Source organism: Anser cygnoides, chromosome 23 (genome assembly GCF_040182565.1).
Source record: "Anser cygnoides isolate HZ-2024a breed goose chromosome 23, Taihu_goose_T2T_genome, whole genome shotgun sequence".
Classification (NCBI taxonomy): Eukaryota; Metazoa; Chordata; class Aves; order Anseriformes; family Anatidae; genus Anser; species Anser cygnoides.
Genome location: NC_089895.1, coordinates 472,181 through 492,165, shown reverse-complemented (window position 1 = coordinate 492,165; position 19,985 = coordinate 472,181). Strand labels below are relative to the sequence as shown.

The 19,985-nt window shown below is 68.7% G+C and overlaps 2 protein-coding genes across 3 annotated transcripts; one reads left to right on the top strand and one right to left on the bottom strand.

Moving 5' to 3' along the window:
- The first annotated feature begins 1,323 nt into the window (after positions 1-1,323).
- ALPL (alkaline phosphatase, biomineralization associated) lies at positions 1,324-8,545 on the top strand. 2 transcript variants are annotated; one of them, XM_066982249.1, is made up of 12 exons: positions 1,324-1,481; positions 2,574-2,688; positions 2,775-2,894; positions 3,419-3,534; positions 4,111-4,285; positions 4,372-4,547; positions 5,857-6,000; positions 6,183-6,252; positions 6,589-6,723; positions 7,110-7,301; positions 7,389-7,508; positions 7,616-8,545. In XM_066982249.1, exons 2-12 carry the CDS (start codon positions 2,631-2,633, stop codon positions 7,879-7,881), a joined length of 1,572 nt encoding a protein of 523 aa, XP_066838350.1. In that variant the 5' UTR covers positions 1,324-1,481; positions 2,574-2,630; the 3' UTR covers positions 7,882-8,545. The 2 variants fall into 2 exon arrangements, with proteins under 2 accessions (XP_066838350.1, XP_066838351.1); XM_066982250.1 differs by having other exon boundaries at positions 1,325-1,481; positions 2,589-2,688.
- A 1,961-nt stretch (positions 8,546-10,506) lies between these two features.
- Positions 10,507-18,830, bottom strand: RAP1GAP (RAP1 GTPase activating protein). The gene is made up of 21 exons (XM_066982251.1): positions 18,698-18,830; positions 17,387-17,475; positions 17,220-17,267; positions 17,099-17,137; positions 16,796-16,981; positions 15,966-16,060; positions 15,807-15,885; positions 15,661-15,714; positions 15,487-15,570; positions 15,277-15,377; positions 15,048-15,177; positions 14,200-14,427; positions 14,029-14,115; positions 13,248-13,385; positions 12,730-12,798; positions 12,538-12,647; positions 12,390-12,464; positions 11,075-11,186; positions 10,875-10,962; positions 10,705-10,778; positions 10,507-10,621 (listed from the first exon to the last, which is right to left on the bottom strand). The coding sequence occupies exons 3-21, from the start codon at positions 17,256-17,258 to the stop codon at positions 10,613-10,615; spliced, it is 1,797 nt and encodes a 598-aa protein (XP_066838352.1). The 5' UTR covers positions 17,259-17,267; positions 17,387-17,475; positions 18,698-18,830; the 3' UTR covers positions 10,507-10,612.
- Positions 18,831-19,985: the final 1,155 nt, after the last annotated feature.

Here is a 19,985-nt window from a genome sequence, read left to right as displayed (position 1 = left end):
ATGTGCACACACGACTGTGCAAGCACACGAGCACACGATCGTATGCAAGCTGGCAGTTGTGCAAGCATCCAAGCGCATGATGGTGCAAGGATGCGAGCCTGCAATTTTGTGTGCATGCAAGCGTGCAGCCTTACAGGCGTGCAAGCGTTCGATTTTGCACACACGCGAGCACGGTCCCCCAGGCACTCCCGCAGCCCCTGGCTGCAGCCTGGTCCTCCCATGGGTTTAGCAGCCCCTCAAAGGGTTTGGGTTTTTTTTCCCACCCACGCTCTGAGCCTGGTTTTGTGCTCGCCGCAAGGAGTTCCCCATCGCGCGGCTTTCTGTGCGCAGGGCTAACGAGCTCTCCACCGTGCTGCCCTCATTAGCTGTCCCACACGGCTTCCCACGGGACGGCGGGGACGGGGCCACGCTGCCGCCCCCAGCCCCTGCCCCAGCCGGGGGGCTGAGCACCCACACGCTCAGCGCACGCATGGGGCCCGGCCCGGCGGCACCCCGAAGCCTTCAGGGAGCGGATTTTTGGGCTGAGGCCGCCACCTTCTGGGAAACCACCGAGAGCTCCACGGCCACCCACGGGTCCCCCCAAGACGTGGCCGCCTCCGTCCCCACCAGAGGGAAACTGAGGCCGGGGAGGCCGGCAGCCTCCCGAGGCCGAAAGCAGGGCCCCGGGCCTCGACCCTGAGCCGTGTCCCGGCACGCCGGGGCGCGTGGCCAGGCCTTGGCACGCCGTCCTCGTGCGCCGTTTGCACGAGGAGCCACGAGCCGGGACGTGTCGGGCTGCAAACAGCCTCCTGTTTATTGTAGGACCTACCGCAAAACCCCGCGGGGGTGCAGGCGGCCGGTGGGGGCACGGAGGTGAGAGCGGGCCCCGAGTCCCTCACCCCGACCCCAAAACGGGAGAGGGTCTGCATGGGTGAGCGGGGACAGAGCGGGGCAGCTGGGGGGGGGCTGCTCAAAAGGGGAGGGGGGCGAGGGGAGGGGGAGCCGAGCACAACCCCAAAGCAGACACCAGAGACTCCACAGCTGGGGGGGGGGGGGGCACCCCAAACTGTTGCAACACGTCCGCCCTCGCTGGCTGGTTTTTGGGGGGGGGGGGAAATTAGGCACCCCCCAGGACACATCTGCCCCCCCCCGCACCCCTGTATCCCCCAACGCCCCCCCGCGCACAAGGGGCTCAGCACCCCCAGCGGCGCTTGTCCCCCCCGAGTCCCCCCAGTCCTCCCAGTCCTCCCAGTAAAACCCGGCAGAGGGCACCAGTAAGCCCAGTTTGCTGCCTCCCCCCCCCCTCCACGCGTCTCCCCCCCCCCCTTTCCCCGTGCTGGCAGCGGGTGGAGGGTGGAGGAAGGGGAGGAGGAGGAGGAGGCGAAGGCCGGGGCCGGGGGGGATTTAAGGGCTCGCTGTCCCCCGCCCGCCTCCGCTCCGCCGGCCGGGAGGGACACGGGCGACAGCGCCCAAGTTTGTGCGGGGCCGTCCCCGGGCTGGCGGTAAGGGACCCCCGCGGCCACCGGGAGAGACCCCGGGCAGGGCCGGGGGGCCGGGGGCGTGTGGCGGGGACACGGGGGCGCGGTGGGGACACGGGGGCGCAACAGGGACGCGGATACGGGCTGGGGACACGGGCGTGCGGAGGGGGCGCGGGGGCACCGGGGGGGGACGCAGGGATACGGTGGGGACGCGGGCATGTGGTGGGGACAGACTTGCAATGGGGACATGGGCGTGCAATGGGGACATGGGCGTGCAATGGGGACACGGGTGTGCAATGGGGACACAGGCGTGCAATGGGGACACGGGTGTGCAATGGGGATGTGGAGGGGCAGTGGGGACACGGGTGTGCAATGGGGACACGGGTGTGCAATGGGGACGTGGAGGGGCAGCGGGGACACGGGTACGCGGTTGGGATGCGGATGTGCAGTGGGGACACGCAATGGGGAAAAAGATGTGCCCTGGGATGCAGGCATGCAAGGGGACACGGGCACGTGCTGGGGACATGAGGTGGGGACATGGCATGCAGCGGGGGACGTGGGCGTGCGGTGGGGACACACATGCAAAGGGGGACACAGACACGGTGGGGACAGGGACATACGGTGGGGTCCCAATGTGCAGTAGGAACGGACACATGTAATGGGACAGGGAGGTGTGATGGGGACAGGGACATGCCATGGGGACACAGACTCAAGACGGGGACCCCGGTGTGCAATGGGAACACAGATGTGATGGGGGACGCAGCCACGCAACGGGGACAGGGACACGCGATGGGGACACAGCCGTGTGGAGGGGACCACGGCATGCCTCGAGCACACCACGTGCAGTGGGGCTGGGGACGTGGACATGCAGCAATGGGGCACCGGTGGTGGGAGCGAGGGGGGGGGGGCGTGCCACCGTCCCCCAACCCGGTTGGTGCCAGCGAGGTGACGTCCTGCAGGAGGGGGCTGACACGTCCCGGTGGGGGCACAGCCGTGACCGTGCAGGGAGGGGACAGTCCCCTCCGTCCTCGCTTGGCTGAGCCCGGGGGCGAAGGTCTGCGTGGGCAGAGCAGGGAAACTGAGGCACGGGGAGGGGAGGGTGCTGAGCCCCCGCAGCTTTCTCCCACCCAGCCCCTGCTGCTGGTGCAAGGAAGACAAGCGTCGAAGGGCACGATGAAGGCTTTCCTCCTCACCCTCCTGGCCCAGCTCTGCTCGGCATCGCTGGTCCCCGGTAGGTGGGGTTTGGGGGGGCTGTGCCCCGGCAGTGGGTGCGTTAGGGTGCCGCTGAGCCCCGTTGGTCTCCCTGCCCCCTGGCAGAGAAGGAGAAGGACCCCGAGTACTGGCGGCAGCAGGCACAGGAGACGCTGCGCGACGCCCTGCGGCTCCAGCGCCTCAACCAGAACGTGGCCAAAAACCTCATCCTCTTCCTGGGCGATGGTGAGAGGGGGACCCCCCAGTGGGGGGCTACGGGGTGCGGCGGGGGGCAACGGGGGGCTGCAAGGATGGGGCAGTGCAACAAAGGGGGCGCAACAAAGGGGGTGGTGCAACAAGCAGGGCATTGCGATGTGTTGGGTGCTGTGATGCGTTGGGTGCCATGGTAAACTGGGTGCCACAATGCATTGGGTGCTGCAGTGCACTGGGTGCTGCAATAAGTTGTGTGCTGCAATGATTTGGGTGCTGCGATGAACTGGGTGTTGTGATAGGTTGGGTGCTGCAATAAACTGGGTGCTGCAGTGAACTGGGTGCCGTGACAAATTGGGTCCCTCGATGAACTGGGTGCTGTGATGAACCGGGTGCCTCAACGAACCGGCTGCTGTGATGCGTCGGGCGCTGCAATAATTTGGGCACTGCACTACACCGGGTGCTGCAATACAGCGGGCGCTGCGGGGCACTGGGCGCACGCCGCCATTTGGCGCCTGGCCCGTGGTTGGCGGGGCGGTGACGGGGCGCCCACCCCGCAGGCATGGGCGTCTCCACCGTCACGGCCGCCCGCATCCTCAAGGGGCAGCTGCAGAACCGCAAGGGCGAGGAGAGCCTGCTGGAGATGGACAAGTTCCCCTACGTTGCCTTGGCCAAGGTGAGCCCCCGGGGCCGGGCCCTGGCTCCCGCGGGATGGGGGCCGCACGCCGCAAGGTCGCGGGCAGGCGGCCGTCATCGACCGGAGCCGAAATTAGGTCACGGGCGGGCGAGCGGAGCTGGCTCACGCCCCACGCCCGGCCGCCGTGCCAGGGCTCGGCCCCGTGGGAACGGGGGGGCAGGACGAGGCTGCCCGGCCGTGGGAAGCCGGGACCCCCCCCTCCCTTCTCCTGGGGCTATTTTGCTGAAGAAAAGGCTTTTTTTATTAAATTGCAAGTCCCGGTTGCCTCCTTTCACCCCATCTCTGCAGGGGATGCTTGTGAGGGTGCAAAAGTTGCTGGCTTTTCTCTCCCTGCCTAAAAATGGGCTGAAAAAGGGCTGAAACCATCAAAACACAGCGAGGGGATGGCACACACACATCAAGGGCTGGGAGGGGCAAAGGAGGGGGCGCTCGGGCAGGACGCGGCCAAGCAATGCAGGAGGGAAGCCCCAGGATGGGGCAGTGGTGAGGATGATGATGGTGAGGATGATGATAACGACAAAGGGTCACTTTATTCCCTGCCCCCCCCCCCCCCAGACCTACAACACCAACGCTCAGGTGCCCGACAGCGCGGGCACGGCCACCGCCTACCTCTGCGGCGTCAAAGCCAACGAGGGGACAGTGGGCGTCAGCGCCGGCGTCACCCGCGACCGCTGCAACACCACCAAGGGCCAGGAGGTGACCTCCATCCTCCGCTGGGCCAAGGATGAAGGTGAGCGGCCGGTGGGCAGGGGGATGGGGCAGGAACGCTGGGTTTTGGGGCCGTTCCCACCATCGCCCCGTGAACTCGTGGCGCAGGCAAGGCGGTGGGCATCGTCACCACCACGCGGGTCACCCACGCGACGCCCAGCGCCGCTTATGCCCACTCTGCCAACCGTGACTGGTACTCGGACGGAGAGATGCCCCCGGACGCGCTGGAGGGCGGCTGCAAGGACATCGCGCGGCAGCTGGTGGAGAACATCCCCGACATCGAGGTGGGCACGGGGCTGGGGCCACCCCGAGCGAAGAGGTGTGGGCCCAGCACCACCGCTGGGCGCAGGGCTGGGACCCTCGGGAGGTGGGCGAGGAGCCAGGATCCCCAGTAGACGCCGGGCTGGGACCACCGATGGGCACAGGGCTGGGGCTCCAGGGGATGAGCGGCTGGGGCCACCCATGGGTGGTGGGCTGGGAGCTGGCAGGTGCTGGGCTGGGACCACCAAAAGGTCCAGGGCCAGGACTGCGGGTGGATACGGGGCCAGGACCACCAATGGGTGCAGAGTCAGGACCCCCAGGAAGATACGGGGCCAGCATCCCCAGTAGCTGTTGGGTTGGGACCACTGAGGAGCACAAAGGCAGGACCCCCAGCAGATGTGGGGCTGGGCCCCAGCGTCCGACCCCAGCTTCCCCCAGCCCGCAGAACCCAGCTGCACCCATGGGCGCAGGGTGCCAGCACCGCAGCAGACATCCCGATCTCACGCTGAGACACAAACCCCTTTCTCATGCTTCCCGTGCCCAAAAAGCTGCATTTTCCCCTCAGTTCTGCCCCTCATTGTGGATTTGCACAGAAATTCAGCCCTGTAAATAAATACGCTTCTGTACTTCAAAATAGCCCCAAAGCAAAACATCTAAGCCTGTTATTTAGCTGTTTAATAGCCTCTTCTTCTGTTTTTTTTCCCTTTAATATAATTTTAACTCTGTCCCAGGCTGGAAATAATTATATAGTGGGGAAGAGATTTTTTTTTTTCCCTTTCTCCCTCTTCTTCCCTTAATAATTTTGGTGTTGTTGTTTTGCTGCTTTATAATTCACCTTCTGCGGGGCGGGGGGTGGGGGGGGAGAATAAAAAAAAAAAAAATCTCTGCCTAGTTATAAATAACGGAAGCCAAATAACTCGGGCTCCAAAGCAAACAGCTGGAGCCGCGGGATGGGGCTCCGTCCCGGCGGGTTCACGCGGGGACCCCGGCAGGGAGCATCCCTGCCCGCCGCCCCCGGCGCGGAGGGAAAAAAAAAAAGCCAAAGCTGCTGCTGGAAATGGTTATTTCTGTCCTCAGTGTAATTAATAGTAAGAGATTCGGAGTTATTTCTAGCGAGGTGAAATTCCTCGGGTGTTTTCTCCTGGCTTTGCGCACCGCCAGGGTTTTCCTGGACATCATGCTCCAGCAGCCTCCCGCCAGCCCAGCTCCATCTCCTCGGGGTTTGCCTCCCTTCCCTTTTTTTTTTTTTTTTATTTTGTAGGGGAAAAAAATAATTTAAAAAAAGAGACTGTAGTTGCGTTTCTAAGCCCGGCAGCGGGTTTTTCCCCGCAGGTGATCCTGGGCGGCGGGCGGAAATACATGTTCCCCAAAAACGCCAGCGACGTGGAGTACCCGCAGGAGGAGAAGCACCGGGGCACCCGCCTGGACCACCGGGACCTGGTGCAGGCGTGGCACGACACCAAGCCCCCGGGGAAGGTGACGGGGACGTGGGGGCCGCGCTGGGGTTTCCCTCCCCCCCCAAACCCGCAGAGCCGCTGCTGCTGCTCCTCAACGGGAAATATTTTGGGGAGGGGGTGAAAGGCGGCTGCGGGGCTGGGGACGGAGGCTGGTCCCCCCTGGGAGGTGACGAGCCGCGGGGCCCTGTCCCCCCCCCACAGGTCGCCAAGTACGTGTGGCACCGGCGGGACCTGCTGGCGCTCAACCTCAGCCGCGTCGACTTCCTCCTGGGTGAGTCCCGGGGTGCCCCCAGGCCCCCAGCACCCCAAGGATGTGGTGGGACCCCCAGGGATGCAGTGGGGACCCCTCAGGGATGGGATTTCCGCCCCCCCCCGGGCATGCATTTTTTGTCCCCCCTTCCTCCATGCAATTTTCCAGCCCCTTGGGGATGCAGGATTCGGCCGGGTGGGAGGAAGGAAGGGCCGGGAGCATCCCTCAGCTCCTATCTAATCGCCAGCCCGGGGAAGGGGATCCGGCGCTGGGCAAAACGCCTGAGCCAGCACAAAAAGCGCCCGGCCCGGGGTTGGGAAAGGGCGTCCCTCCCCCCCCCAGCATCGCTGTCCACAGGTCTCTTCGAGCCCGGCGACATGATGTACGAGCTGGACAGGAACAACGAGACGGACCCGTCCCTCACCGAGATGGTGGCCGTGGCCATCAGGATGCTCCAGAAAAACCCCCGGGGCTTTTTCCTGCTGGTTGAAGGTGGGGGGTAAAGGGGGGGGGGGGGGGGCAAAGCAGGGGTCCAAAGGGGAATGAGGAGGGTGAGGAGGATGCAAAGCAGGGAATAAAGAAATAAGGAGGGCAATGGGGGTGCAAGGGGCGAAAGGGAGAGCAATGGGGGTGCAAAAAGGGGGGTGAGGGAGCACAAGGGGGAGGTGCAGAAATGGGGAAAGGAAGGCGGTGGGGGATGCAAAGTGGGGGTGTAAAGGGAGAAAGGAGGCTGGGGGGGGCTGCAAAAGGGAGGCAAAGGGGGGAAGAGATGGGATGGGGGATGTGAAAAAGAATAAAGAGGAAGCTGGGGGTGCAAGGGGGGACCAAGGAGGGCAGTGGGTGCACAGGGGTGCTGAGCGGGGCCGGGCCGGGCGCAGGCGGCCGCATCGACCACGGGCACCACGAGGGCAAGGCGAAGCAGGCGCTGCACGAGGCGGTGGAGCTGGACCGCGCCATCGGGCTGGCCGTCCGCCTCACCTCGCCCCAGGACACGCTCAGCGTCGTCACCGCCGACCACTCGCACGTCTTCACCTTTGGCGGCTACACCCCCCGCGGGAACCCCATTTTTGGTGAGACACCTCCCCCCCCGCCCCCAGCCCCGGCATGGGGACACCCCGGGGACGTCCCCGCGGTGCTGACGGTGCCGCCGCTGCCAGGTCTGGCGCCGATGCAGAGCGACGTGGACCGCAAGCCCTTCACCTCCATCCTCTATGGCAACGGCCCCGGCTACAAAATCGTGGGGGGCGAGCGCGAAAACGTCTCGGCCGTGGATTTCGGTACGGGCACCGGGGGCAAAACAACCAGAAACGGCGGCGGCGGTTCAAACTGTTGCTGCTTTTTAACTTGTTGTTATTATTTTGTTTATTTATTTACCCCTGCCCAGCGCACGCCAACTACCAGGCACAGTCGGCCGTGCCGCTGCGCCAGGAGACCCACGGCGGCGAGGACGTGGCCGTCTTCGCCCACGGCCCCATGGCCCACCTCCTGCACGGGGTGCACGAGCAGAACTACATCCCCCACGCCATGGCGTACGCCGCCTGCATCGGCCCCAACCGAGCCCACTGCAACGCCGCCGGGTGCGCCGCCGCCGCCAGCCCCCTCCTCCTGCCCTTCCTCACCCTCCTCCTCCTCCTCCTCCTCCTCTGCTAGAGCATCTCTTGCAAAACATCGATGGGGGGGATTTTTTTTTTTTTAATCCTCCCTCCTCTCCCCCCCCCCCCCCCCTTTTTTTTTCTGGGGTAGCGGCGCCCGGGAAAAGGCAAAAAAGAAAGACTCAGCGGAGCAAAAGCAGCCGCCCGCGGTTTCGGCGGCCACCGCGTGCTGGGCTCTGCCCCTGTAAATACACCGTTCCTCCCTGTCATTAGCGCTGCTGCGCGCCCGGCCCTGAGCCCGCCGTGGGATTCGGGCTCGGCGCTGCGGCCGGAGCCCTCCTGAAGCAGGAGGGGGGAGAGGCAGCGGGGTCGGCCCCGAAACGCGCGGTGCCAGCACGGCTGAGACCGACCCCGGCACCCAACTCATCGCACGACTGAGTGGGCAACTGGAAAGCACTCGCGAGTGGGGAAGCGGCAACTCACTGGGCGCTCCCTGCCTCGTTTTGCCTCTTTTGTGGCTTTTTTTTTTTTTTTCCCTCTCTTTTTGGCCTGAAAAATCCTTTGATTTAAGGCCATTTGCTGCCCGGGGGCTTCTCAGCAGTTTGGGGGCTCAGCACTGCACGGAGAGCGGAGCCGACGTGGATTTAGGGGGCAGCACCCGGTGCTGCTCGTCCCTCGATAGCCTCTGGTAACTGGGGAGGGGGCCGCGTGGGGAGGGGGCGGCAAGGGGGGGGGGCTCAGGGTGCACTTTGGGGGGCGGCTGTTGAGAAGTCGGGGGGGTTGAGAAGTAGGGGGAGACCCCAGAGAGCGGCTCCGGGCATGCAAATAGTGTCCTGCGTGTGCAAGGGGGGGCTCTGAGTGTGCACATCTGACCGGTGCAGCTGCTGCCCTGGGTGAGCAAAGGGGGCCGTGCACGTGCAAGTGGAGCCTTGCATGTGCAAATGCAGCCTTGCACGTGCAAATGCCACCCTACATGTGCAAATGGAGCCTTGTATGCGCAAATGCAGCCTTGTGCATGCAAATTCCGCCCTAGGCGTGCAAACGGTGTCCGCGCGCAGATGGCACCGTGCACATGCAGGTGGTGCCCTGGCTGCACGAGCAGCACCGTGCCCGTGCAGCTGCTCGCTCAGATGTGCAACCGTGCACGTGCAAACCGCGCGCGTGGCCCTTGCACGCCCGAGCGGGGCTTTGCAGCAAGCGGCGCCGTGCAGATGCAGCCCCCGAGTGGGTTGTGGAGCTGAACCCCCCCCCCCCCCCGAGCACCCCAGGATGGGCACCCCCAGCCCCCCAAAACCACGGCGGGCGCCACGAGCCTCTTGCCAGCCTCTTTATTTATTTACCAGCCCCCCCCCCCCCCCCCCCCGACCTTTTAAATAAACCTCCGCTTCGTTTTCCTATTAACCCGGCAGCAAACTTTGGAGCGGGCAAAGGCGGTGACCCGAGCAGCATCGGCTGGGGGGGGGGACAAAGGGGGACACCCCAACTTGGCAAGGGGTTGGCGTCGCTTCGGCACGAGGTTTGGCCGAGGTTCCCCCCCCCCACCCCCCAAGCCGTGGCCACCCCTGGCGCTGGGGTTTCCCAGCAGCGGGCGGGCGCCGCGCTATGTTTAACCGGCCCTGGGGTCCGCGCGGTTTTGGGGGTTCGAGGGCCCCGGCCAAGAACCGCCGGCACCGGGGCCAGGGCCAAAGCTCTGCCTCTGCCAAGGCCCCGCCGCAGGGGCTGGAGGTGGAAAAAAAACACACAAAAAAGAAAAAACAGCAAAAAAAAATGGAAAAAAAAAAAAAAAGATTTGGGGTTTGGGGGGGCAGCAGCGAGGCGAAGGTGGGGTTTGTAGGCGCAAAAGCGCGATGGGGAGGGGAGTGGGAGGCAGGCAGTGGGCGTGGGGAAAAAAATCCCCAAATTTTGGGGGGAGTTTTTGGAAAACAATCCCCCAATTTTTTGTGCGGCTGGCCCAAAAAAAAAAAATCTCAGCTGGGCCCTGGCTGCCCCCACCCGACCCCTGGCCCCGCTCCTGCAGGAGGAGGGCTGCGGTGGGGACCCAAAAATGGGAGCATTTGGGGTTTTTTGGGTGTTTGTTGCTTTCTTTTTTGAACCTTGGGATGGCGCCGCCATGCGGAGCATCAGCCCCCGAGCCCCCCCCCCCCGGAGCATCGGCCGTAGCGATAAATAGACCTTTATTTTATACATTGATCACAGGAAACACAAACACATGGGTTTTGAAAAAAAAAAAAAGGCCCCCCCCCCCCCCCCCACTCCCCCCCCCCCCCAGTGTCCGTCCCGTTCTGGAGCTTTTTTCCTTAAATAAAATGGGGGGGGGGCGAGGTGGAGGTGGGGGGCTCGCAGCGACACGGAGCCGTGCGGCCCCAGCTCGGTTTTGCCCCAGATTTGAGCCCCCACTTTTTTTTTTTGGGGGGGGGGGGGGGGACACGGGGGGGGCGATGCTGTGTCTGACCCCACTCTGCATTTTGGGGGGGGGGGGGGGTCCCACGTTGCTTTGTGCGTTCACACCAGGTGGTGGGGGGGGGGGGGCCTTGGTGGCCCATCCCAGCGCTCATCACCCCCAAAAGAGGCATTTGGGGTGACAGAGATTGTCTGGAAGTGGGGGGGGGGCACCCAACGGGGGGGGGGGGCCCCGATCCCGCACCGGGGACGATGGCTTCGGCTCCTGGCACACGAGCGACGGGGGCGGGGGGGGGGGGGGCGAAGCGGCGGGCGGCACGGCAGGGGGGGGCACGGCGGGGACCCTCCTCCGGCGGTGGCCCCCCAGGATTTGGGGGGGGTGGGCACGGCTACGAGCCCTGCGCGAGGAACATCAGGGGGGGCGCCCGCATCGGGGTGCGCCGGGGGGGGGTAAAAAGGGGGGGGGGGGGCACAGCCTCACCGGGGTCGGGGGGGGCCGCTCCAGCTGGATTTTGATCTCGGGGCAGGGGGGCTCGGCGGGGCGGCGGGTGCTGCCTGCGGGGAACCGGGGTGGGGTGGGGGGGGGCTGTGAGCACCCATGGGTGCCCCCTCTCCCCCCCCCCCCCCCCCAACGCCCCGGGGCTGGGCTACCTGGGGGGGTGCTGAGGGGCTCCTCCGGCCAGGGGGGGTCGGTGAAGGCGTCGCGCTGGCGGGGGGTCCCCGAGGGCGAGCGGCTGTCCTGCGGGCGCAGGGTGGGTGACGGGGGTGCTGCCCCCCCCCCCCCCCCCCCCCCCCAAGCACCCAGCACCCACCAACCCCCCCCCTTCCGGCTCCCCCCGGCCCCCCCGTACCCTGCCCGGCTCGGCCTCGGGGTGCTCGTCCGGCTCCTCGGCCACGCTGCCGAAGCTGCTGGCGCTGGAGGACGAGCGGGAGAAGTCCCGCGGAGGCTCCGGCCTCTCCGCCCTGCCAAGGGACACACCTGGCCCCCTGTCACCCCGTCCCCGGGCCACCCCGTCCCCGGGCCACCCTGCCCCTGTGCCACCCCATCCCTGTGCCACCCCATCCCTGTGCCACCCCATCCCTCTGTCGCCCCGTCCCCGAGCTGCCCCATCCCCTTGCCACCCCGTCCCCACATTGTCACCGCACCGCCCTGTCCCCATGCCACCCAGCCCTGTCCTGCCCCATCCCCAGGCCACCCAAGCGCCACGCTGTCCCCACCCCACCGCATCCCCGACCTTGTCCCCGTGCCACCCTGTCCCCGTGACATCCAGTCCCTGTGCCACCAGCTGCCAGAGGGGCCCCGTCCCAGTGCCACCCCGTCCCAGTGCCACCCCGTCCCCGTGCCATCTTGTCCCCGTGCTGCCTCACCCCTGTGCCACCGGCTGCTGGTGTGACCCTGTGTTCCCATGTCCCCATAACCCCGTGTCTCCATGTTCCCACGTCGCCGTGTCCCCATGTCTCCGTGTCCCTCTGTCTCCACGTCCCCATGTCCCTACATCCCCGTGTCCTTCTGTCCCCATGTCCCAACATCTCCATGGCACTGTGTTCCCGTGTCCCCGTGTCCCCGTGTCCCCCCATCTCCCTATCCCACATCCCCATGTCCCCGTGTCCCCATGTCCACACATCCCCATGTCTGTAGGTCCCCATATCCCCATGTCCCACGTCCCTGTGTCCCCATGTCCCCGTGTCCCCATGACCCCACGTCCCCGTGTCCCCGTGTCCCCATGTTCTTGTGTTGCCATGTCCCTGTATCCCCGTGTCCCCATGTCCCCACATCCCCATGTCCCAACGTCTCCATGCACCTGTGTCCCCATGTCCCAGTATCCCCACATCCCCGTGTCCCCACATCCCCATGTCCCTGTGTCCCAATGTCCCCACATCCCCGTGTCCCAACATCCCTGTGTCCCCATCTCCTGTGCCCCAGTGTCCCCATATCCCCGTGCCCCCATGTCCCCATATTTCCATGTCCCCATGTCCCTGTGTCCCCACATCCACATGTCCGTATGTCCCCACATCCCTGTCCCCACATCCCCGTGCCCCCGTGTCCCCATGTCCCGTGTCCCCACATCCCCGTGTCCCCATATTTCCATGTCCCCGTGTCCCCGTGTCCCCACGTCCCGTGCCCCCGTGTCCCCGTGTCCCCTCTCCCGGCGCCCCGCACGGGACCTGTCCGGGTGCCGGCGGCTCTCGGGGGAGCTGTGCGCGGAGCCGGCGCCGTCGGTGCTGGCGGCGGGGCCGTCCCTGCGGGACAGCGGCGGGCGGTGAGGGGGGCACCGGGGCCGGGGGCAGCCCCGCGCCCGCTCCCGGCGCGCACCTGCCGGGCGGCGCCTCCTGGATGCTCTCGATGCCGATGGCGCTGGAGCGGCGGGAGCCGAGCGGGCCGGGCCGCCGCCGGGACGGGCTCTTCCCGGGCACCAGCAGCGCCTGCGGGAGCGCGGTCAGCGGCGGGGGCGGGTCCCGGGGCGGGGGGGGGGGGGTCCCGGTGGTCCCGGTGCCGGGCACCCACCTCTTCCACCGAGCCCAGCCCGATGGCGCTGCCGCGGCGTCCCCGGCGGCTCCCGGGCACCAGCAGCGACTGCGGGCGGCACCGCGTCACGGGGCGCCGGGAGGGGCGGGGCTACCGGGAGGGGCGGGGCTACCGGGAGGGGCGGGGCTACCGGGAGGGGCGGGGCTACCTGGGGGGCGTGGCCAGGCGGGCGGCGGGCAGGGGGCGGGGCTTACGCTGCAGCACCGGGCGTGGGCGTGGCCTGATTGGGGGCGGGGCTTGGGGAAAAGGGGGCGGGGCCACGCGCGTGGAGCGAGGGCGGCTGCCGCTGTGGGGGCGGGGCCAGCGGGAGGGGGCGGGGCCATCGCGCAGCCGGACCCCGGGGCGCCGTCGGGGGGGCGGGGGCGGCCGGGGGGGGGGGGGGGGGGGGGCAGCGGGGGGGGGGGGGGCCGTGGCGGGCCGAGACCCGCAGTGCCCGCTGCCCCCCCCCCCCCCGGTGCTCCCCCCCCCCCCCCCCCCCCCGGTGCTGCCGCCCCCACCTTGAAGGACTCGAAGAAGCCGGGGGCGGCGGAGCCGTTGTCGGGGCGCTCGTCGTCGGGGCCCAGCCCCAGCATGGCCTGGCTGCGGCCCTGCAGCTCCTCGTGCAGCGTCTCCAGCAGCGCCGCCCGCGTCCGCTCCTGCGCACCCACCCGCAGGCTTCCTTGGGTGCCCCCCCCCCCCCCCCCCCCCGCACCCACGGGTGCCCCACGCGCGGCACCCGGATGCGGTGGGCTCACCAGCATCCGCCGGCCCCCCCCCCCCCCCCCCCCCCATGTGAAACAACCCCATGCACGGCACCCACACGCACAGCACTGCTGCAGCCCCATGCGCAGCCCCCGGTGCATGCAGCACCCCCATGCTCAGCACCCCATGCACAGCACCCCATGCAGGCAGCACCCCCCACACTCAGCACCCCCACCCCATAACCCCATGCGCAGCCCCCGGTGCATGCAGCACCCCCATGCTCAGCACCCCATGCACAGCACCCCATCCATGCAGCACCCCCACGCTCAGCACCCCCACCCCAATAACCCCATGCACAGCCCCCGGTGCATGCAGCACCCCATGCGCAGCACCCCATGCACAGCACCCCATGCATGCAGCACCCCCACGCTCAGCACCCCCACCCCATAACCCCATGCGCAGCCCCCGGTGCATGCAGCACCCCATGCACAGCACCCCCATGCGCAGCATCCACAGGCATGGTCCTGCTGCTGGGCCAGCACCCCCGGCACCCATGCACACAGCACCCCCATTTAGCCCCCCCCCCCCAGCGCCCACCTCCAGCTTGGCGAACTTCTCCGCCTTGTAGCAGGCGTACTCGGCGTTGATCAGCTTGGTGAGCAGGAACTCCTGGAACTCGGGGCCCTGCCGGGGCGGGGGGCGGCCCTGCGTGGGTGCCGGCCGTGGGATCCCCCCACCCACCCCGGAGCAGCACCCGTGGGTGCTCACCTTCCTGAAGATGGCGGGGTCGGGCAGCGGCGGGCCGAAGAAGGGCACGTCGTCGCGGGCGGTGACCGAGACCTTGTAGAGGGTGCCCTGGGGGCCGCCCTGCTCCAGCTGCACCACCACGAAGGCGTGCAGGAAGTTGGAGGCGATCATGTCGGGCACGAAGGGGGTGTTCTCGTCCTGGAAGACGATGGCCACGATGTCGTTGCCAATGTGGCGCTTCCGCTGCAGCTGTGGGGACACGGGGACACGGCGGGGGTGTGGGCAGAGGTTGGGCGCTGCCACCCCCTGCGCCCCCAGGGACACCCCAAAAGACCACAGGGGTGCCCCGCCGGCCCCTGTGCCCCCTGGATGCTTCCCCAGTGCTTAGGGATGCCCCAGAAACCCTCGCACCCAATGAACACCCCCAAAACACCTACGGGTGCCCTGGCAGCTCCTGCACCCCAAAGATGACTTCCCAGCATCCGAAGGTCCCCTTGGAGTGGATGCACCCCACAGATGCCTCACAAGCACCCAGGGGTGCTCCAGGAGCCCCTGCACCCCATAGAAACCCCACAAGCACCCAGGGGTGCACCACCAGCTCTTGTGCCTCCCAGATGCTCCCCAGTACTCAGGGGTGCCCTAGGAGCCTGTGCACCCCACAGACACCCCCAAACACCCAGAGTCAGCCTGCACCCCAGAAACATCCCCCCAGCACCCACAGGTGCCCCGCCAGCCCTTGCCCATCCCCACAGGCACCTGCATCACTCGCAAACATCCCAGGAGCCCCTGCACCCTGCATTCCCCTCCAGCACCCATGGGTGCCCCCTGAGATATCACCACTGCCCCCCCAGCACCCACGGGTGCCCCACCTGCTGGGTATCACCCTCGGTGTAGGGCAGCTTGGTGGAGACGTGGAACATGATCTCCTTGTCGCGGAAGTGGCAGTACACCGACTCGCTGCCCGTCTGCCCGTGTGTCACGTCCAGCCCGCCCCGAAACCTGCACGGGGCGGGGGGGGAGATGCTGAGGGCTGGGGGGACGAAGGGCAACAGGGACGGGGACACGGGGGTGCCCGCCCCCAGCACCCCCATCACGCACCCCTTGAAGTCGCGCAGCTGCACCCGCTGGCCCAGGACGTCAAGGAACTCGGCGAAGGCCGGGCTCTCCTCCGTGGTGCCGAAGAGCTCCTCCTCGGACGTCTGCGGTGGGGCAGCCGTGGGTGCCCCCCCCCCCCCCCCGGCACTCCCCCTCCCACCCACCCCCCAGGCTCCCCTGGTCCCCCCTTCCCCCCCCCCCCCAACCCCCTACCTGCCCCAGCTTTTGGTAGATGACGCCGAATTTGAAGTGGTTGCTGAGCACGTGCTCGTCGAAGGCAAGGATGAGGCGGGACGCCTGCGGGGCCAGGAGGTGCTGGTTGGGTGCGGGGCACCCCGAGGTGCCCCCACCCATGGGTGCTCCCCCCCACCCATGCACCCCGCTCACCTTGGGGTAGAGCACGGGGTAGAAGCGATCCACGTTGACGTCCTCGCACACCAGCTGTGGGAGGGAGGGGCGGTGCGGCGGGTGCCCCTGGCTGGGGGGGGCACCCATGGGTGCTGCTGGAGGATTGGGGGGGGAGGTGCACCCACCTTGGCCATCTGCACCACGTTGGGGAACTCGGCCAGGCAGGAGATGGGCACCACATCGTGCAGGGTGCGGGTGCGGGTGCTGCGGGGTGAGGTGGGGGGGGTCAGGGTGGTGGCCCACCCCCCAGCCAGCACCCATGGGCCCCCCAGCACCCAGCTCACCGCAGCAGCAGGTGGAGGTGCTCCTGCTCGTCATACTTGAGGGAGAAGACGAGGTGGCCCAGCGCCGGGTCCAGGGAGTAGTAGTTGAAGTGCTCCTGCGAGGAGGGGCCGAGCACCCATGAAGGCACCAAGGGGCGCTCGCGTCCCACACCGTGGGGCACCCGTGTCCGGCGGTACCCAGGGGGCACCCACACATCCAAGCGTCCATGCCCATGGGTCGCCCGTACCCATGGGTACCTCTGCCTGGAGACACCCGTTCCTACAGGGCACCCAAGGAGCACCCATGCCCGCCGGGCACCCATCCTCATGAACACCCACACCTATGGGGCACCCCCACCCATGGGACACTCATACCCATGGGCACACACACAACGGGACACCCATCTCCAGCCGTCCCCGTGCCCATGAGCACCCGTGCCCATGGGGCACCCATGCCTGAAGCACCCATGCTCAGGGCCCCCCATCCCACAGACCCTCGTAGGCTCCCCATGCCCGTGGGCACCCCTCCTTCCAGGGCCCCCAAGCCCACAGACACCCCCGCCCATGAGCACCCATGCCATGGGGCACCCACACCTCAGAACACCCAACGCACGGGGCACCCACGTTCCTCAGCACCCCTACACACGGGCACTCATCCTTACGGGCTCCCCATCCCCGTGCACACCCATACCCACGGAGAACCCCGTCCGTGAGCACCACGGACACCCATGTCCATGGGCATCTCTACCCACACGCACCCATGGTTATGAGGCCTCCGTGCCCATGCACACCCATGGGGGACCCCACACACACCCCCAGCACCCTTCCCACCAGCACCCTTGGGTGCTCACCTTGCCCAGGAAGTGCTTGCGGTAGATCTTGGCCGTGTGGTTGCCCTCCAGCCTGGCCCGGGTGCCGGGTGCTGGGGTCGGGGGGGGCTCGGGTGCCCCGCTCAGCTGGTGGTTGGTGCCCTCGATCCAGTAGCCCCCGAATTGCGGCAGCAGGATGAGGGGGAACGGCCCCTCCCGGCCCAGCACCTGCACCCACAGCTGAGGTGGCTGCCCCAGCCCCCCCCACCCCCCATGTCCCCCCCCCCAGGCAGCTCACCCACCCCTGGCACCCTCCCTGGGGTGGGGTGGGGACAGCCACGCTACCTCGTGCACGCTGGGGTAGGGGATGTAATCCTCTTCTGTCTGCAAGACAAGGGGGAGGGGGGGTGAGGGGCATGCTGGCACCCATGGGTGCTGCTTGGGCACCCACCCCAGCGATGCCTACCTTGAGCGGGGGGGGCGCGGCGTGGCGCTGCTGGGCCATCCTGCTGCCCTGCGGGAGGCAGGGGCCGTGGGTGCCCCACACCCCTTCCCGGGGGTGGGGATGGGCACCCTTGGGTGCCCCCCCCGTGTCTCCCCCGTCACAGCAGGGGAGCACCTGCGGGGCCTTACCTCGGGGTGGGGTGGCCGAGGGGGTGGCGGCGCCCACTGGGGACACGTCTAGGTGGCCCGGGGGGGTCCGGGGGGGCCCATGGCGCTTCCTGGGGGAGAGGAGCCGGGGGGTGGGAGGCCGGGAGCTGCCTCCACCGCGGGGACCCAGGGGGAGGGTGGGCGAGGGAGGGGTGCTGCAGCGGGGAGGGCTGGCCAGGAGCCCGGGGGGGCACCGCCTCGCCCCCCCCAGAGCCCCCCGCCGCAGCCCCTGCCCGCTCGGCTGGCGGCGTTACCCCTGAAGCCTACTGACGGCAGCAAGCCAAGCGCTGGCTGCGGGGAGCCGGAGGGACGGGAGCGGCCGGTGCCGGCTGGGGACATGGGGGGGTGCCCGGCCGCTGGGACCCCCCCCCCCCGAACCGTAACCCCCCCCCCCCCCCCCCCAGTGCCCCCCTCCCCTAAGGGCGCCCTCTGCGGGCGGGCGGCGGCGCGGCGCGGGGCAGCACCACGGACAGCGCCGGGCGCCGCGGGGACGGCGACAGCGCGACACGGGCGGCGTGCAGGAGCGGCCCGGGGCAGAACGGGGCCCGGGGCAGAACGCCACCGGGGCAGAAGGCCACCGGGCCCCGTAGGAACGGCCCCGCGTGCAGACGCCACCCCGGTGCAGACGCGACCCCGGTGCAGACGCAGCAATGTGACCCGTCCCCGTGCAACCACGGCCCGCGTGCCAGCACCACCTTGGTGCAAACGGCCCCCTCGTGCACACCCGCCTTGTCCCCGTGCAAGCGCGCCCCCCACCCCCCGCGCCGTCCTCGTGTCCCCCCCCCCGCCGGTACCCGAGGGGGGGCAGCCCCGCGGTGGGGGGCAAGGCGGGGGGCAGATTGCAGGGACACGGATGGGGGGGGCGCAGCTTGCGGGGCCGGAATGGGCCCGGAAAGGTTGGGGGGGGGGGGGGGCAGATGCCCGGGGTGCGGGGGGGGCAGATCTGGGGAGGGGGCAGGTTGTGGGGTGGACGTGGGGGGCAGGGCGGGGAGGGGGCAATTCGGGGGGTACATTATGGGGGGGGGTGGGGGGCACACGGGGACTGATGCCACCCCCCGGCCCCCCTCCGGGCCTGCCCGCCCGCCGGGGTCCCTCCGCCCAGGCCCGGAGCATCCCCCCCCGCTGCCGGTACCGGCTGAAGGTCACGGGCGCACGGGCCCGCCCCGGCTCCCCCCCCCCAGCCTCCCCCCGGTGTCCCCGAGGCCGGCGCAGCACCGGGGGGGAGACCCCGGCATGGCGGGGGGGGGGACCCGGAGGGACCCCGGCGGCGGGGCCCCGCGGCGCGGCACTTACCGGGGGGGCGGCGGGGCCGGTACCGGAGCGGAGCCGGGGCCGGGGTCGGTACCGGAGCGGAGCGGAGCCGGTACCGGAGCGGAGCGGAGCGGGGCCCCGCTGCTCGCTGCCGCCGCGCCGCGTCACGTGCGGCGGGGCGGGGCGGGCCCGCACCGGGGGCGGCCGGCACCGGGAACCGGCACCGGAACCGGCACCGGGACCGGCACCGCCACCGGGACCCGACCCCGGCACCGGGAACCGAGATAACGGCACCGGAGCCGGCGGCAGCTCCAGGAACCGGCGCTGCGAACTGGGATCTGGCACCGGCAACCGGGATCTGGCACCGGCAACCGGCACCGGGAACCGGGCAGGGCAGCACCCCCAGGCCGGGGATCCTCCATCCCCCCCCGACCCCCCTCCATTACCACTGCCAGCACCGGCCCACCCCCCCCTCCTGCATCCCTGGCACCCGGGTCCCCCCCAGCTTCCCCCTGCACCCATCACCGGTGCCCTCGCTCCACCCTGCGGACCGGGGAAGCTCCTAAAGCTTCCCCCCCCCCGGTCCCCGGGGAGCCCTCTCCTTCCTGCTGCCCCTCACCGGTACCCAGGTGCCCCCCATCCATCACCAGCATCCCCCCATCCTCCCCAGCGACGTACCGGTGGGGCCCCCTGCATCCATCCCTGGTACCCAGCGTACCGCCACAAACCCAGCCCTGAGCACCCCGCGTACCCTCATCCGTCCGTCTGCCCGTCCATCTGTCCATCCGCCTGTCCATCCCTGGCACCCAGAGCTCTCCCCCCTCATCCACCCTCCCACCCATCCCCGGTACCCAGAGAAGCTCCATCCATCCATCCGTCCACCCATCCATCCGTCCATCCATCCATCCGTCCGTCCGTCCATCCATCCATCCATCCATCCCCCACCCACACGCCCCAGACCTTCCCCACCAGCCCCCAGCTGAGCCCCCCAGGACCCCTCCAGGGCCAGGGCTGCCCCCCCCCCCCCCCAGCACCCACCTCCCCATCGGGGCCGTGGGACGTGCACGGTGACTCGGGATGCTCGAGGAATGGCTGGCACGGGCTCCCCGCCGCCGGGTGCCAGGAGCCACAGGCTGGCACCGAGCCGCGGCCCCGGGGAGCGCTCCTGGGGCCCTGTGCCAGCGTGGGGACGAGGCGGACGTGACCCGCCGGCACGGGGATGGGGACACCGAAGCGCTCGGCCCCACAGCTGCACGGGTGCTGGCTCCCCGACAGAAACACCTCTGTGCTGCAGCACGAGGCAGCGCCAGCCGTCGCCGCTTCCGCCGAG

Excerpts from the sequence above, each read along its gene's own strand:
- ALPL (XM_066982249.1), top strand. The coding sequence starts at position 2,631 with ATGAAGGCTTTCCTCCTCACCCTCCTGGCCCAGCTCTGCTCGGCATCG. Across the intron at positions 4,286-4,371 it reads CCGCTGGGCCAAGGATGAAG|GCAAGGCGGTGGGCATCGTC; the intron begins GTGAGCGGCCGG and ends CTCGTGGCGCAG. Across the intron at positions 7,509-7,615 it reads CGTCTCGGCCGTGGATTTCG|CGCACGCCAACTACCAGGCA; the intron begins GTACGGGCACCG and ends ACCCCTGCCCAG.
- RAP1GAP (XM_066982251.1), bottom strand. The coding sequence starts at position 17,258 with ATGGCCCAGCAGCGCCACGCCGCGCCCCCCCCGCTCAAG. Across the intron at positions 15,178-15,276 it reads CAGCTGCGCGACTTCAAGGG|GTTTCGGGGCGGGCTGGACG; the intron begins GTGCGTGATGGG and ends CGCCCCGTGCAG. Across the intron at positions 11,187-12,389 it reads AGCCGCCGGCACCCGGACAG|GGCGGAGAGGCCGGAGCCTC; the intron begins GTCCCGTGCGGG and ends GTCCCTTGGCAG.